Source organism: Simochromis diagramma, unplaced genomic scaffold (assembly GCF_900408965.1).
Source record: "Simochromis diagramma unplaced genomic scaffold, fSimDia1.1 OVJJ01000361.1, whole genome shotgun sequence".
Taxonomy (NCBI): Eukaryota; Metazoa; Chordata; class Actinopteri; order Cichliformes; family Cichlidae; genus Simochromis; species Simochromis diagramma.
The window spans coordinates 19231297-19248923 of NW_024386860.1; the positions used below are offsets into that span (position 1 = coordinate 19231297).

Below are 17627 nucleotides of genomic sequence, written 5' to 3' on the forward strand. Positions count from 1 at the left end.
CTACAGGTCAGAAGTGTTTCCGACGGTTTAGCTCAGGCGTCTCAAACTCCCTGCACAGGGGCCTCTTCCGGCCCGTGTCACCTCCAGTTCCGGACCATAGATTCACGTAAAACATATAATGCTGTTTGGTCCTGGAAGTTCCTTTTTGTTAGGAGGATTTACTTGTTGTGGAGTGCAACAGCTCTAATGTGTACACAAGTGTCTGCATTAATATTGTGTTAAATGATAGAAGTGCTGTCATGTGTGTGTCCAGAAACAGAGGACTAATGTGTCTGACTGTTAGTTCACTCAAAAGCTTCAGTTAATTAAGACTGAGGAAAAAAGATTTGCACTCACATTTGCAGTTTTTATTATTATATAATATTTGAAATTAAACCTATAATACCCTTTGTATCATGATCAACATGTGCCATAATTTCAAAATGTTATGGACAAAACTGTTTTTGTCTAAAATTAACATTGTTGTTAACAAAAAGTAGCCACAAATGCCCAATGTATCAGATGCGATAAAAAATATATATAATAAAAATATATCGTACACAACATGATGCTGCAGAAAAAATGTGGATTTTGTTATAAGGGTTTATAAACATCTCAGTTCCAAAACATGAGAATTTTCTGGTTATTTTTTGATGGCCTGGGTCTTACAGGGTTAAAAACAAACACTTTGTACTCCTTGAACATTAAGGTGGCCCTCCAGTGCCAGCCCGCTCATTTGAGTGTGAGACGCCTGGTTTAACTTCTTCTTTTTGTATTAGCACCGTCCACTGAGCTGGGTGAAGGTCCGAGAATCAGCAGCACGGGCGTGATGGTGCCACAATAACAGTGTAACACTCACCTGTAGATTGATCAGCTCACCTGTGGGATCAAAGCTGGAAGCTCTCAGCTTGTCCGTCTTCATTGAGACACCTGCCACGCTGCCCTGGATCTGCTCTGTTATTGGCTGCGTGTCTAACCCTGTGATTACTTCCTCCTTTCTGTTTCTTTGCCCCACTTTCTCCTGTTATTACATGAGTGTCTGACCTTTGACCCTGTGTTCCACTTTCTGTTTAAATTTCAGTTCTTTGAATTCTTACACTTGCTGACTGCCCCCTCCACCTCCACCTCCACCTGTACTCTGTCCTGTTAAAGTGCTCGTTTGGACCGAGTGAGACCACAGCAGGATGTTTGAGCTGAAGGAAGTGGGCGTTTAGACTGAACCAAAAAACCGCTGTCAGTGCCGCCTTATCAGCTGCTGTCTTCAAACACGTACCGTCTGCACCTCAGCAGCAGGTACAGGTGCCTGCAGCACACCTGCACACCCGAGTCAATTCAGACTTTTACTAAAATAAAGCCAGCAGAACCCCTTCCTTCATTTCCTTGGTCTGGTTTCCTGATTTCCATCCTCTCCCATACTCCCCTCCTCCCACCTCCTCTCTCCTCCCTGCCCATTGTAGGCTCCTCCCCCTCAGCCCCTGAGTGCAGGCTCAATTTGAAGTCAGACTTGCAGAGTTCAGCAGCGCATGTGAGCTGCACAGGTTTCAGATTCAGAAGAAGAAGGTGCAAAGGAAGAAGAGCAGTGCTGAGACCTGCGTGCATCTGATGTTCTGGATTTAACTTAAAGCATGAAGAAGACGTGGAGCTGGACGCTGCTGCTGCTGCTGGAGGGACTCTGCTGCTCAGGTCAGACTCACACTCACACTGACTAAACCAGTTAGATTACAGAATAGCGTGTGATGAGGCAGAGCTCATTCAGAAAACCACAAATGAAAGATCTGAAAAAATGTCATAGCTCAGAATGAGAAGACATGAAGTCACGTGACAGTAAAATGAAAAACAGCAATAAAAGCTTGATTTTCTTCATTCCTTGTAATTCTCTGTGATCCTTCCTTTCCTTTTCCTGTTTCCTTTAATGCCTCCTTTTGTTTCTTCCTTTAACTTTGAAAGGTCACCTATTATTCCTTCCTTTCTTCTTTATATCTTTGATTATGCCTTCATTTCTTCCATCATTGTTTTCCTCTCTTTGTTTGTTTACAGTCTCTCAGGTGTTTTCTTGGCTCCTTTCTGGACAGTAAAACATAATAAACTGGTTTTAACTGGTCCCAGTGTGTCTGTGAGGCTCTGAACTCCAGTTTGGTTTAAAGTTCCCATCTCTATGAAACCACACTGAGCGCGCTCAGTCTACTGCATAGAAACCACAGTGTGTGTGTGTGTGTGTGATGAGGACAGAAGGTCACATTCATATTCATCAGACTCATTTCTATGCAGTAGACTGAGCGCGCTCAGTGTGTTTTGTTGTTGAACTTGATGATGTGTCGAGAGCGAGAAACTCTCCAGACTGTCAGTCAGCTGATGACCCAGAGCGCCCAAGAGCTGATGGGAGGTCTGTGCAGGTCTGTGGGGGTCTGTGCTGGTCTGTGGGGGTCTGTGCAGGTCTGTGCAGGTCTGTGGGGGTCTGTGCTGGTCTGTGGGGGTCTGTGCAGGTCTGTGGGGGTCTGTGCTGGTCTGTTAGGGTCTGTGCTGGTCTGTGCTGATCTGTGCAGGTCTGTGCAGGTCTGTGCAGGTCTGTGGGGGTCTGTGCTGGTCTGTTAGGGTCTGTGGGGGTCTGTAGGGGTCTGTGCAGGTCTGTGCAGGTCTGTGGGAGTCTGTGCTGGTCTGTGCAGGTCTGTGCAGGTCTGTGGAGGGTGTGGGTGTCTGTACAGGTCTGTGGGGGTCTGTGCTGGTCTGTGCAGGTCTGTGCAGGTCTGTGGGGGTCTGTACAGGTCTGTGGGGGTCTGTGGGGGTCTGTGCAGGTCTGTGGGGGTCTGTGCTGGTCTGTGCAGGTCTGTCAGGGTCTGATTGGCACACCTGAGCACTCTGGTAAAAATTGAGCTGGTAAACGAAACTCAGACTGAAACACCTGAACCTTCTCAGGTTCACAAACTACTGGACAGGAAGTGACTCAGCAGCTTGTTAATTGGCGTGATTAGCAGTAGTGGGATGGGGTGGGGGGTGGGGTCGGCGGCAGATGCAGACATGTGACCTGGAAGGGGGTGGGCAGGGTAACAGTCTGGTTCTCAGGGCTCCGACCTCCCGTGTCTGTGGGGAATCCATTGTCAGCACCATGAAACCGTGAAGTTCACGGTCAGAGCGGCGTGTGACATCACACCGCAGAATGGAAGGGGGGGGGGGCAGCTCTCATGACCTGCAGAGGCATCGGGGGGTTCAGTTCAGCTCAGGGGATTTAGGGGGCAGGTCAGGGTTAAACGGGGGGTAGGGGCGGGGGGCAGACTGTCTGCTCCAGTGTCTTAAAAACCCCACCCCCATGGCGGGGACCCAGATGGGAGGCGAAGGATTAAATCCTGTAGGAGGAGACATGTGACATCATCAGCTGATCAGACAGCTGTCCTCCACCTCCACCTCCCAGTCTGGGCGACCGTGGCGACCGTGGCTCAGGGGGTTGGGAATCGCATCTGTAACCGGAAGGTCGCTGGTTCGATCCCTGGGCTCTCTGTCCTGGTCGTTGTGTCCTTGGGCAAGACACTTTACCCTACTTGCCTACTGGTGTTGGCCAGAGGGGCCGATGGCGCGATATGGCAGCCTCGCTTCTGTCAGTCTGCCCCAGGGCAGCTGTGGCTACAACTGTAGCTGCCTCCACCAGTGTATGAATGTGAGAGTGAATGAATAGTGGTATTGTAAAGCGCTTTGGGTGCCTTGAAAAGCGCTATATAAATCCAATCCATTATCCATTATTATTATTATCACAACTCCTCCTCCTCCTCCTTATCATCATCATCAGATGCTTCACTTGAGCAGCTCGATGGTTTGAAACATCAGCTGATGTTTTTCTGAGTCGTGATCTGTGAGCATGACTCGCCATCACACACCTGCTGAACACGAGACACAATACTGCCCACGATCCAGGTTATTTGTCTGTGTCCACTGACGTCCTCCAGAATAAAGACGCCTCTGGGTTGATCCGCGGCCAGAACTGCATCGGCTTCTTTATCGAGTCACAGTCTGAATAAAGCAGGGGTGTCCAACTGCAGTCCTCGAAGGCCGCTGTCCTGCAGGTTTTAGAAGTGTCCACTGATTTAAATGGCTAAATGACCTCCTCAACATGCCTTAAAGTTCTTCAGAGGCATGGTAACGAACTAATCATTTGATTCAGGTGTGCTGACCCAGGGTGAGGTCTAGAACCTGCAGGACACCGGCCCTTGAGGCCTGGAGTTGGACACCCCTGGCATAAAGCACGCCCTGCTGTGGTCCAGATGTGTTGTCACGGGACACCAAAAGGTGTGAACGGTCCACACCTGGTTTGTACACCTACATGGTGTCGGGTCCGATCGCGTGCTGATGATTTCCTGTTTAAACCAGTTTTGACTTTTCCTGCCGTGACGTCATCAGGATTCATCGTTGCTTTTATAAAGAGGAGTGATGTGGGCCCGGTGCCGGCCCTGTGCCAGCCCGGTGTTGGTGCTGAAGGAAGATTTTGACATGTTTTCCTGTTCTCCTCTTCGAGGAGATGAAATTGGCCTTTAGAGTGATTTGTGCTCAGAGTCTGTGGAAACAAGCGTGAAGCTGTATAAAGAGGCTGAAGTGATGGATGTTTATGAGGAGCTGCAGGCCTGGAGGCATCCTGGGGTCCGGCAGCTGCAGGGTTTGGTGTGTTTGGTTGTTTGTGGGATCCTTTGGGGGTGGGGTGTTGTGTCTTGGTTAACTTTTGTTTCTCTATTGTCGTCGTTCACACTAAAGGATTTGGTCCTGCTGCCAGACTCAGTCTTTCCTCCCACAGCATCCTCTCAAAGAGGCGATGGGGAGGAGGGGGGGAGCCTGGGAAAGTCACCTCAACCAAGTTCAAGTTGAAAAGGGCCAGAGGAGGGAGGAGGAGGAACGATGCATTCACTGAACAGCATAATAAACAGACACAAGACCTGCATTGGTCTTTATCTGAGGGGGCCCACAGAGAGGCTGATCTGTGCTGTGTTTGAGGGGTGGCTGTAGAGCAGGTGGCGGTTTAGTTTGTTGCTCCAGCATGCCAAATATCCCTGGACAAGATGTTAGGTCCACTTTGCTCTCCGACACATCCATCACAGAAAGAATTCTGTAGAAATAATGTGTGGTATAAATTGCTCTGAGGTGGAGCAGGAAAGCGCTGTAGCAGTTCGTTCACCACGTGATGGAAACAACACACTGCAGACCTGAGCCCCGCTGCTTTCTGCTTCTTGTTCAGTCCAGGCCTTCAGATGATGAGAGGTGTAGTAACACGTAATTTAAAGACCTCAGTCTGTGTGACTGACCTGATTGATTATAATTGGGTCCATGCAGTCTTCTAACGTTCCCAGTTTATTTATAACAAACACTGGCTCTGATTCTTTCAGTACATATACATCATTGCCATCTTTGTCATCATTGCCTGCGTCACATTCATGTGTTCATCATAGCCTGAGGGTCAACGCGAGGCCTGAGTTCTGCCTGCCGGAGTCACCTGGATACTGCTTTGGGCAGGTGTTTCCAGTCATCATCATCGCCACCTCATTGCCACCTCCTCGCCCTTATTATCATCATAACCCTCATCTCCACATCTGCCTCCTGTCAGTGAGTGTTTGTGTTTTTAAACCTGCTTCACCATCAGAAACGTCCACTGAGACTCCGCCCCTGACCCTCCTGCTTCCCCTTAGGTGTGCTCGGAGCGTTGGAGTTGGCCTTCTTGAAGGAGCCTGGTGATGTTATTGCGGTCAGGGGCCGTCCCCTGATGCTGGACTGTCAGGTGGAGGGGGAGGGGCCTATCGCTATCACCTGGAGACTCAACGGGGTTCCCATAGCGACTGGTACCAGAGCAACAGTGCTCACCAACGGCACGCTGCTCATCAGAAATTTCTCCAAGAGACGAGAGAGCAACGAGACGGATGCCGGAGAGTACGAGTGTGCAGTGCAGAACCGCTATGGCATGCTGGTCAGCCGCAAGGCCCGCGTCCAGCTCGCATGTGAGTTGCCGTCCACCCAAACACACAAAAAACATCAAACAAACCTCACAGTAACACACAGGTGACCCACCTGTACTAACGGTCTCTTCTCCACCTCCCACCAGCCCTCCCTAAGTTCCTCTCTCACCCAGAGTCCATGCATGTGGATGTAGGGGGTGTGGCCAGACTCACCTGTCAGGTGAATGGTATCCCAGAGGCCAACATCACCTGGCAGAAAGACAGATGCTCACTGAGCACCGATAACCACAGGTATGTCTTTAGTGAAGTGTGATGAGATTAAATTTTAACGTATAAGGATTCAAGCCTGCTTGTATATGCTTTGTGTACAGGTACACCTTGCTTCCTAATGGCGTGCTGCAGATCACCGGCGTTCAGCAGACTGACAGCGGTTTGTTTCGCTGCATCGCCTCAAACATCGCCAACACTCGCTACAGCCACGAAGCCCAGCTGACTGTCACCGGTAAGACAAAACTGAGGACAAGGTTCTGTAAGGCAAAACTCACATAATTAAAGACTGAATGCCCTGAATACCCTCACTCTGGACAAGAGTCCAGAGTGAGGGTAGAAAGACTCTAGAATGAGGGTAGAAAGAGTCCAGAGTGAGGGTAGAAAGAGTCTAGAGTGAGGGTAGAAAGAGTCCAGACTGAGGGTAGAAAGAGTCCAGACTGAGGGTAGAAAGAGTCCAGACTGAGGGGAGAAACAGTCCGGACTGAGGGTAGAAAGAGTCCGGACTGAGGGTAGAAGAGTCTAGAGTGAGGGTAGAAACAGTCAAGACTGAGGGTAGAAGAGTCCAGACTGATGGTAGAACGAGTCCGGACTGAGGGTAGAAAGAGTCCAGAGTGAGGGTAGAAAGAGTCCAGAGTGAGGGGAGAAAGAGTTCAGAGTGAGGGTAGAAGAGTCCGGACTGAGGGTAGAAAGAGTCCAGAGTGAGGGTAGAAAGAGTTTAGAGTGAGGGTAGAAACAGTCCAGAGTGAGGGTAGAAACAGTCCAGACTGAGGGTAGAAAGAGTCCGGACAGAGGGTAGAAAGAGTCCAGACTGAGGGTAGGAAACAGTCCGGACTGAGGGTAGAAAGAGTCCAGACTGAGGGTAGAAACAGTCCGGACTGAGGGTAGAAAGAGTCTAGAGTGAGGGTAAACAGAGTCTCGGGGTGTTTTTGAGGGTTTCTGGTCTTCTGGACACAGCTGCAGGATCCAGGATCTACAAGGAGCCCGTAATCCTGTCCGGCCCTCAGAACCTCACCATCAATGTCCACCAGACTGCCATCCTGGAGTGTGTTGCCACAGGAAACCCCCGGCCCATCGTGTCCTGGAGTCGCCTCGGTAACGCCTCCTCCTGCACTCATTGATCCAATCACTAGTATTGATTACCTGTTAAGATCAGCTGTGTTAATGATGGTGTCTGTGTGCGGTCAGACGGCCGGTCCATCGGCGTGGAGGGGATCCAGGTTCTGGGAACAGGAAACCTGATGATCTCTGATGCCACTCTGCAGCACTCAGGCGTTTACGTTTGTTCGGCTAACAGACCGGGCAGCAGGTCCAGGAGGACAGCGCTTGGACGCCTCGTTGTACAAGGTAGGTACGCTTGCACACAGCAACAACACATCAGCTGGCCAAATGTGACCGACCTGTCCTCACCTTAAACATTCAAACTTTTCACCTTAGAAGTCCTGCAGGTCAAATCTTTGATCTTCAGACTGAGGGACATTTCTGGATGTACGGCGTCTGTTCTGTTTGAATAAACCTTTATTTCTATTCACACTAAGTTTCAGACAAATCCATTCGGAACGGTTGTGATTATCAGAGAAAGTCGGTCAGGCACAGCGATGAAGGAACTGCTGCTGGTTGAAAATGAGTCACTCTCTGTCCTCCTTTCAAAGCGAGTTCTGGTTCTCCTGAAGGAGCAGCTTTTGGTACTGAAGTGACTCAGATGGCGGGCAGCGAGTCTGATTTGCTGGCCCCTCATCAATGATTGGTGTGCAGACTGAAACAAACCTGCTGCTCCTTCATGACTGACACTTCTCCTTGAAAGTTGGGCGCGTAGGATGTAGAGCTAATCATCCACTAATCGGAAGATCGGTGACTCAGTCCCAAATATTCCTGGGAAAGATGCCCTCAGATGCATCCACCAGAGTGAGGACGTCAGACAGGAAGTACAGGTGCAGAAAAAAGTGCTGGTGTTATGTGTGAATGAGGCAGTGCTTCGAGCACTCAGGTGGAACAGGAAAGAACGCGATTACTGACCAATAAGATCCTCAGAACAAGCCTGAGGCAGACTTCCTGCGAACACAGCGGCGAGCAGCTGCAGAGCAACCGCTCCATCTGTTCAGCTCCACCTCATCATGTCGAGTGTGCAAACACACATGCAGTGTGCGTGTGTGTTCATCTGTCAGCTCTTGAACTTGACTGGTTGTGTGTCGAGTTCAGTTCAGCCTGCTGCTGTCGGACTCTTCAACCCCGACATGTGACTTCTGACCCTCTCTGTAAATCAGAGAGGTGACAGCAGCACCTCAGAGTTCACTTCCTGTTAACGTGAGCGCGTCAGACGCATTTGTTTTTGAAACCGTGAGGTGTTGATGATCTTATATGTGAGTTTGTGGGAGAAAAACGCACTGGCTGCAGCTTTTCCTGCAGTTTCTGGGTGCGTGCAGCCACGTGTCATCTACGCAGCAGTCACAGTGTTTTCCCACACACGGTGGAAAGATCAGCGCACAGCCCCGAGGACTCCATGTGGTTCCGATCAGAGTTTCCTCTGCAGCTCCACGCAGACGTGTGAGACGTTCAGGGACTCCTGTCCTGCTCGCTCAGCTGCAGCTCAGTCAGAGGTCATGTAGGAGGAGGGGTCAGAGGTCACACAGGCCCATTGTGAACATGTGTGTGACTGAGAGCTTCATGAGAATCTGGATTAGCATGAGAAGAGCCCCACTTCACAATGAGGACTTTATTCCCACTGAAACTCCGTCTGTCACTCTGACACTCAGACTTGCAGACTGTCCTCACCACAAAAACACGAGTGCACAAACGGGCAGGGCCACAACAGACGGCCTCGGTCTAAACCCAACCGCAGCTCCTGCTCTGTGTGATGATCCAGCTTTCCTTGTCCTGCATGAAAGGGTTCATCCCTCATGCACCCATCTGAAGTCAGTTTGGCTCAACGCACAAGTAAAACACCCAAAGTGCTTTCCACTCACACAGTATGTGACGAACATGTTGTTACACAACAGCATCCAGAGGAGATGGCTCACACATCATCGGCGGCAGCGCCCACAGAGACCTAAACAGTAGGAAGAAGAAGCCACCGTAACAACCTTCTTTTCACTGACACGTCCACGTGACTCCCATCAGAGACAGACGCATTAACATCAAATCATTTCTTCTATTATTATTATTATCATTATTGTTGTGTTTAATTCAGCTTATTTCTATTGTTAGTTTCAGGGTACGTCGTTTCCTTGTCTGTAGCTGGTGTGAGTTATCATTTTATCACATCTGAGTTGTTTTTACAAAGACGACTTCATCGTTTTTACACGTGTGCCACTGTGAAACTAACTGCAAACAAAAAGCACGCGTGACAAACATGTCAATCAGAGACACGAAAATAAAAGGGAGGAGACGCGATGTGCTGACGTCGCGTTTCAGTTTCAGTCAGGATGAACTCGACAGTGTCTTCAGAAGATGATCATCAGTAAACAAAATCATCCACAAGGCAGAGCAACCCCATAGTAATAGCAATCATCAATAATATGAACAAAAATATTCTCAGCAGTTTAATCAGAAGAGTTTTTAAAGATAAAGTCTTTTATTGTTGCCGTGCATCGTTCAGGCTGGCGTACAGCCCACACAACAACAACACAGAAACAGAACAGAAAATAGGAAAGTACAAATACACAAAATACAGTCCTGCTAAAAATGATAAAAAAGTAAGTGTGTGTGTGTGTGTGTGTGTGTGTGTGTGTGTGTGTGTGTGTGTGTGTGTGTGTGTGTGTGTGTGTGTGAGAGATATGGGGGTGGACATATAAATACATTTTATTTGTGGAGGGATAATGACCGTTGACCTCCTAAGATACAGAACCCCAAGTTCAAGAGCAACACACACACACTTTTATAAATGACTCCTATTCATCCCTTTCCCCTCCCCTGTGACCTCTGACCCCTGACCTCCCCCTCTTTCCATTCAGAGTGGGAGGGGGCGGGGCTCTTGTGGGGTGACAGAGATGTGTGTGTACGGTTTCCCTGTAGCCATGGAGATGAAGCGGGTGGAGACAGACAGCTGTGTCTGTGTGTGTGTGTGTGTGTGTGTGTGTGGTGGTGGTGGTGGGAGGGTGGGGTCAAAGGTCAAAGTGCTGTTCAAAGATAACAGAGACACGAGCTCAAGTTTTCACTCTGAGGACACGGCGTGTGATGATAACATGATGCGTTTTTAGTGATTAGCTTTATGTAGCGAGTTATTCATCCACCAGGTGGCTCCAAAGACTCACATGAGCAGCATCACCTTTGAAGACATGTATAAACCTCTGTTACAGTTACATTAAATACAAATTAAATACGTGTTAGCGTTTTGACCTTGGGCTCGTGGCTTTTCTCCCCGTTACGGCGCTGCTACGATGTTTGATAGCGTTCCTCACTTGTGGTATTTCTGAGGTTCTTTAGATAAAATGAGCACGTCTGTGTCACAATACGGCTGTGTGCAGGCAAGAGTAGGACCCAAACGCAAACTCGCAGAGACGAAAAGTAAACTCAAAAAACACAGCTTTATCTCTGGCGTGGAGTGGGACACGAAAAACAATACAAAACTAAACTAGGAAAACTAAAGCACAAGGAGCCACAGGGAAAAATCACACAGCTATGAGGGAGGACGCAACCCTGACAAAGAGAAACATGGGGCTTAAATACACTGAGGGATAACAAGGGGGAATGAGCCACAGGAGGAGAGCACAGCTGGGAGTAATTAGGCAGGACGAGACAAGGGAAGCAAAACCAGAAACATTAACATAGGACAGACTGTGAAAGTAAAACAGGAAACACACTGACGGGACTCAAGACATGTAAACTTAACAGACTGAGGAGACAGAACATAGGGACCTGAAACATGGAACAGAAAGGCACAGTAGACACAACATGAACATAACAACGCCACAGGGGAAGAGTAAAACAAAATGCAGGAACACAGGACCTCTTTCAAAATAAAATGGGAAACATAATGAAACGCAAATATGACAACATAAGAAACACAGACATGAAGCACATGAAAGACAAGGGAGACTTAACAGGGGTTGGAAACACAAGGGGAATCTAATAAACAAATGAACTTAGATAACCTAATGAACAAAATAAACTCAAACTTAAAACGCTGGGTCAAAAGACCCAGGATCATGACAGTCTGTCTGATTCTGACAGTTTTCCTGGTCGTCTCCACTCGTGATGGTGCTGCGGCACATCCCCCCACAGGCCTCACAGAGAATAAGTTTTCAGAGGGTAAACCACCAGCTCAGGTTTGCCCTGTGTTGAAATTGTAACGCTCTGTCTTCTGGCCCGCAGCTCCTCCAGAGTTTGTTCAGTGGCCACAGTCTGTCTCCAGACCAGCAGGGGCCAGCGCCGTCTTCAGCTGCACGGCGTCTGGCGTCCCCGACCCCCACCTCATCTGGCTGAAGAACGGCAAACTGCTGATACCCAGCGGCAACGTCAAGCTCACCAACGGGAACACGTGAGATCCTTCTGTTTACGCTCAGAAGGTCTTTCTCTCTGTGAGGTTACTGCACGGTTTAACGTCCCACCTCTTCTCTGCCACCACCTGCAGGACGCTCGCCATCACCCGCATCACCCCCGAGGATGAAGCCATCTACCAGTGCATTGCCGAAAACAGCGCTGGCACCAATCAGGCCAGCGCTCGCCTCGCCATCAGCCAGGGCTCAGAGCTGCCCGAGGCCCCCACCGGCCTCCAGGCAGCGGCGCTGAGCTCCAGCAGCCTGCAGCTGACCTGGGACCAGCCGACAGAACATGTGAGCCAGCAGATCATCGGATATGTCCTGCACATCAGGAAACTGGGCGGTGAGAGAGGGGTGGGGTTGGTATTTTTAAGTCTGAGATCGTCCGTGTGAGGAGACTAGAAATGAGATTATAGGGTAATGACGTGATATGAACTTTCTCTGTGGGGGCATAATTACTGGTTCCTGATTGGCTGGAGACTGATTGGTGCGTGTAACCGATAATCCCAATCAATCAGTCTGCAGCACCATCACCGACTGTGGTTGCTTTCACCTGTTTGACCTTTGATCTGTGACCTCCTCAGAGCCGGACAGTGCTGAGCTGCAGGAGGCCGTCAGTAAAACCACCTTCAAACACGAATTCAGCAACCTGGAAGCTGCCACCACCTACTCCATCTACCTGAAGGCGTACTCGGCGCTGGGAGGCAGCCAGCAGTCTGACAGCATCATGGCCAGCACGCTGGGCGGTGGTAGGTCACCTCTGACTGATAACACTGAAAACACTCACACTATATCTAATATCTATAAAACCTCGCCATCTGAAGATGGCGCCACAGCATTCCAGCCTCGGAAAAAGGCCTCCACCTAAAACTAATCTCCTGGGTCTCAGGTTCATGAGGTGTTTCAGATCTACTCACAATGACATGAAAACATTAGCTGAAGCCTGTTATGAAGGTCTGCAGCTTGGTCCTGAATGGAGCTGATGAAGCTGTAGATTTGTAGGAAACAAGACCCGGCTGGTAAAAGTTTCTGGTAAAGACCCATCGGTGTAAGGGCAGCGCTTCCTACCACACACAAAGAGAAGGATTGGCTTCATATTAGTGAACAGTAATCTGATCAGACGATTGATAGAAGGATGGTGCAGCTCCACACTTCTGCCAGCAGAGGGCACACCCACCCAGCCTGAGGCTTTAAGCACCATCTTTATGTTTCAGAGGATGAATGCAGAAACACTGTCACTGTTTGATGTGTTGATGTCATGAACAGGGTTTGACCTCAGAGGTGCGGGCCTGGGGTGGGGTAGACCTGCTCTGATCACAATAAAACCATGTTTAAACGTTTTGGAGATGCTGTCTCTGTGAATGACCGCAGGCACTGTCTGCCCCACAGTTCCCAGTCCTCCCAGTTTCTTCACTAAGGTCCTGAACCAGACCGCCATGCAGGTGTACTGGGAGCTTCCCAGCAAGCCAGGGAAGCTGGAGGGCTTTAGACTGGAGTACCGCAGTGTTTCCAACCCAGAAGTGCAGGGGCAGGAAACCTTCCCAGCACACATCAACACCCACACCATCTCCCACCTGGGTGAGTATGAGGCTGGTGTGTACGGCAGCCCGACAGGAAGTGGATACAGCGTTGTGATAATCTGTTTGTTTACTTTCTGCAGAGCCGGCGGCCATTTACGAAATCCAGCTGGTGGCGTTTAACGGGAACGGAGACAGTCCGTCCAACCGCCGCCTTGTATCTCTGGCAGAGGGAGAGAGAGCTGCAGCAGGTAGGAGCCTGACCTCTGACCTCTTGCACACCGTCACCAATGGAAGCAGTGTAACATGTGATGTTTGTCGCCCTCAGCTGGTTCAAGCTGTAACTGCGATCAGGCTGACAGCTCGACGTCCGCTCTGCTGGTTGGCCTTCACAGTGGCCTAGCCTGCATCCTCTGCTGCCTGCTGCTCGTCCTGCTGGCATACAGACGCAAGTAAGGCCTTCACCATCATCGTCCTCACCGTCCTCACAACCACCACCGCCATCATCGTCTTCATCATCCTCACTGTATTCTGTGCTCAGTTTTTTCTGCAGGAAGAGGGAGAGCTGGGAGACTCCACCCACTCTGAATGGCGTCAGTGGTCCTAAAGGCCACACACCTGAGAGCTTCGAGCTCAGCCAGGTAAACACACACACACACACCTGGATGATTATTAAGGGATGGTCCTGATCCAGAGTACGGGGTCAAATACCTGCCTGAGGAAACACCTTCCTGTCAATGACCCCCTTCTCCCTTGCTCCGCCTACAGAGATGCGATTCCACCCTTCCTCCATTGATGGTCATGGTTGAACCTGCTCTACCTGTTCACCTGGGCACAGGCACCGGATAAAACACCACACATTCTCCCCCCCCGGCCTGTGGCGCCTTCTCTCCTCCTGACAGCCTTACCGCATTTAGGATAGGAGATTAACGCATAGATTATAATGATGATGATGATGATTTGTCTGAGGAAGCTCCAGGTGGCGTCTGATCCCACAGGGAGACTGAACCCGTTGAACTTGACTGCTGTGACACCAATCCCAAATGAGATTGTCTCCAGATCAAAACCAAAGTGGAATTCTTCACCTGTAAACACACAAATTGTTGGTCACATGACTCTGGCTCCTCCCCCTGTGCGTTCAGATGCTGATGCTTACTTCCTGTTGAAACCAAAAGCTTTTTTCTTTAGTTTGGGCTCATTTTGTTTTAGTCACCGACGGTGCCGAGTTTCCAGAGACGATGAGGCCTTTTGCCGGCTTGACCAGAGACGGGCCTCTGAGATGCACCTGAGAAGGTGTTCTACCTGCCGTTTGCCGGTCCTCAGAGGCCCAGAGCCAAAGGGAATTATTGTTTCTCTGGTCAGCAGGTAACCTTAGAGGACGCTAACGCTCCTCTGCTCCGCTTTAGCCTTTCAGTGTTTGTCTGTTTCGTCGAGTTCGCCTCCGGTCAGGATGTGGACGAGGCCCACGGTCGGCTTGCCTCTCCTCCCCTCCCTCCACTCCCCTCTCCAACTCCTCCACCAAACTGTTTCCCCCCAAAGAGAGCTACCTCGGGCTTCATGCCAAACCTCTAAATTGCTGTTAGCCTCCCGCTGCAGGTCAAGCTAACCTACCTCAAACCAAAAGCCTCCTCTGGGACCTTTTCCCTGTTTTAACCTTTTTTCCCACGAGACCTTGGCTTCGTTGCTCTGGATCCATCCCTCGCTGTCTGTAGATGTCTTTGCTTCTGCTGATGAGGGACAGAAGAGCAGCTCTGTACCTGAGAAGATCTGACTGCTTCACCTGGGAAAGGTGAGACAGGAAAGTGTGGGACATCTCTGGCCTTGTCTGTCCCGATTTCAATAAATTTTTTTATGTTTTCAAGGGCTTCCACTTCCCGTTACCTGCCCACAGGTATGTACAGCCCCATGAGCCATGTCTAAACTGACCTCTGATGTATTTTAATGCATCAAATGAATATAGATGAAGAGCAGCTTTCTGTAGAGTTCAGCCAAATATTATTTAAAATGAGCTGAATGCCTTCCAAAGAAAAGAAAAACTAGTTTACCTGCATTTCCTGTTTGTTTTCACTCTGGTTCCTGTCTGAGTCGAAGAACAAACAAAACCAAAATAATTCCTCGCCATCACATTTTATGTCTCACACAAACACTTTGGAAAAAGAAGTGAAAGTATATTTTCTTATGTCGTGGTAGGATGAGCTGTCAGGAAAACCAAATAAATGAAGGATAAAACCGCGCTGACCAAAAGCTCAGAAATATCCAGATATTATGTTTGTATTTACGCCACAGAGCATGCTCACTCTGTGCGGATTAATGTCTCTACGAGTGACCTCCGACCCCCTGACCTCCTGATCCTGAGGACTTTACTGTAGCCCTCTGTGACCGGGACCAGGTCCCGTGTCTGATCCGTGCAAACATTTTCCAGACCAACAGAGAAAAATCGTCCATGTCTTAGAAACGTGTCCTTCTTCCAAACATACATTCTTCAAATTTAACTCATAAATGATATTTTCTCTCTGCAGGGAACGTTGAACTCTTTTAGGTTTTTGATGTTTTGGCATTGGTGCTACCTAAAACAAGTTAAAAGACTAGAAAAACAGAATGAAAAGATTGGATTTGCTGATGAAAATGATCCGGTATCACCTCGAGTACATGAATGCTGTGCTTGGCCATCAGCCCCGAGGACTCTGAGCTTCACATCTCCTCACCTGAACGTTTCTTTAATGTTCTCCTTTGTGAGCTGAGGGTTTTTGTCTCTGCTGCACGATTCAATCCACAGGCAGATGTCCTGCTTCTCAGTCAAAATCCATCATTCCATCAGTGATGGTGAGCTGTTCTGGTCTGTATGCACTGAAGCAGTCCCAAACCATAACACCACCATAGATGCTTTTGGACTGCGGGAACATTTTCGTAGCTGTGGTCACTCCACGCTGCAGGAAGTACAAACTGTCAAAGTTCTTGGAACCTGTTTAGCTGCTAATTCAGGACTTTTACTCTCTGAGTGACAAAGTGCATGCTGATTGGTGCACCACCATCACTCGCCATTTAAAACCGTGTAATCAACAGTTAGTTCTACAAATGGCAGAAACCATGGAGAACAGGAACTCTGTTCTTCTCTGGCCTCACCTCCACCCTCATTAATTGCAGCGTCACTATAACAGTTTATGTGAAAGTGCTTTGTGGTCCTCGGCTGAGACAGTTGTGGTTCTCAATGCTTTCTTTCTACTCACGCTGCTCTCCTCCGTCCTCTAAAGAACCTTCATCACCTGCGTTACAGGCAGTGGTGATCATTTTCTGAAGTCCTCGCTCTTCTCATCTGTTCAGGACTCACTTCCTAAAACATGCGGAGATCTATACCTGAAAACACCTGTTTCAAATATCGTTTTCACCCATAAAGGGTCATATTTGAATGCTACTGAACTGTTTTCTGTTTAAAACCTTTTAGGATGTTTTAAGTCGCACTGATGCAGAAAAGAATCTCAAACTTTTTCCTGGAGCCAGTGCTCCTCCTTAAAGCCCAGACTTAACAGACCAGACTGTAAACTGTGCCAAAGTGTAGGTCAGGGTGGGGAACTCCAAGGGCCGGTGTCCTCCAGGTTTTGGATCTCACAGTCAACACACCTGAACCACATGATGAGTTCATTACCAGGCCTATGGAGAACGTCACAACATGTTGAGGAGGTCATTTAGGCATTTAAATCAGCTGTGTTGGATCAAGGACACGTCTAAAACCTCCAGGGCCCTCGGGGCCTGGAGTTCGACATCCCTAGCGTAGGTGAAAACTGTCATGAGCCATCTTTGTGTCAGAGTGTCTTTGATTTTGGACCTTTGACCTCCTCCCCCAGTTCAACAAAACACCCTCCTTGCTGTCTTCAGGGTCAAAGGTCAGAGGTCGCAGAGCTCCCCGCTGTCTTCATCTCTGCTCCGAAATGAGACGATTGTTTCTAAAAGTAAAGTTTTCAGGTGTTTTGTTGAGTTTGTTCTTTTTCTAGAACTTTCCGCTTTCCGTTCGTTCTTATCTTTCCGTCGCTGCCGTTTGGCAGCAAAGAGGAAAGCTGCCAAAATAAAGACATTAAAATTTGTATTTTTATTCTAATAATATTATGATTCTTCCAGTTTGACTTTTTTCTGATTCTTTATGTTTGTAGCTGATATGAAGATATTTGTAGAGTTGTAAAAGCTGTTCCAAGCTGAAGGTAGAGCCTCTGATTAAATAGCCATATTTACCCATAAGCCATATGTGATGTCAAAGCCATGCTGTGCATAAAAACCTGTTTTATTGTTTGTCCGAGCTGAGTCCACCTCCTGCTGTCGACACACTGTAGAAACTAAACCTGAGATGTAGCGATCGTAGTGACTGAAGCCTAGAACCAATGAGAGAAATGATGCTTTAATGATTCTGTTTTCTCTATAAAGATGTTTGAATAATGTGTCACAAAAATAAAAGCACCCAAAGCTTTAAACTG

General features: G+C 48.7%; 1 protein-coding gene and 1 long non-coding RNA gene across 2 annotated transcripts; both read left to right on the forward strand.

Moving 5' to 3' along the window:
* The first annotated feature begins 4560 nt into the window (after positions 1-4560).
* Positions 4561-13620, forward strand: LOC120733063 (immunoglobulin superfamily DCC subclass member 3-like). Its single transcript, XM_040031057.1, has 12 exons — positions 4561-4618; positions 5640-5945; positions 6050-6194; positions 6275-6405; positions 7128-7265; positions 7359-7517; positions 11481-11646; positions 11740-11990; positions 12232-12396; positions 13037-13225; positions 13308-13415; positions 13493-13620. Exons 1-12 carry the CDS (start codon positions 4561-4563, stop codon positions 13618-13620), a joined length of 1944 nt encoding a protein of 647 aa, XP_039886991.1.
* A 98-nt stretch (positions 13621-13718) lies between these two features.
* Positions 13719-17531, forward strand: LOC120733021. The gene is made up of 2 exons (XR_005695726.1): positions 13719-13805; positions 13933-17531. It is a non-coding gene; the product is annotated as an uncharacterized LOC120733021 (long non-coding RNA).
* The last annotated feature ends 96 nt before the right edge of the window (positions 17532-17627 follow it).

Coding starts and splice junctions, on each gene's coding strand:
- LOC120733063 (XM_040031057.1), top strand. CDS start 4,561: ATGGATGTTTATGAGGAGCTGCAGGCCTGGAGGCATCCTGGGGTCCGG. Junction 6,406..7,127: donor AGCCCAGCTGACTGTCACCG/GTAAGACAAAAC, acceptor TTCTGGACACAG/CTGCAGGATCCAGGATCTAC. Junction 12,397..13,036: donor GGCCAGCACGCTGGGCGGTG/GTAGGTCACCTC, acceptor TCTGCCCCACAG/TTCCCAGTCCTCCCAGTTTC.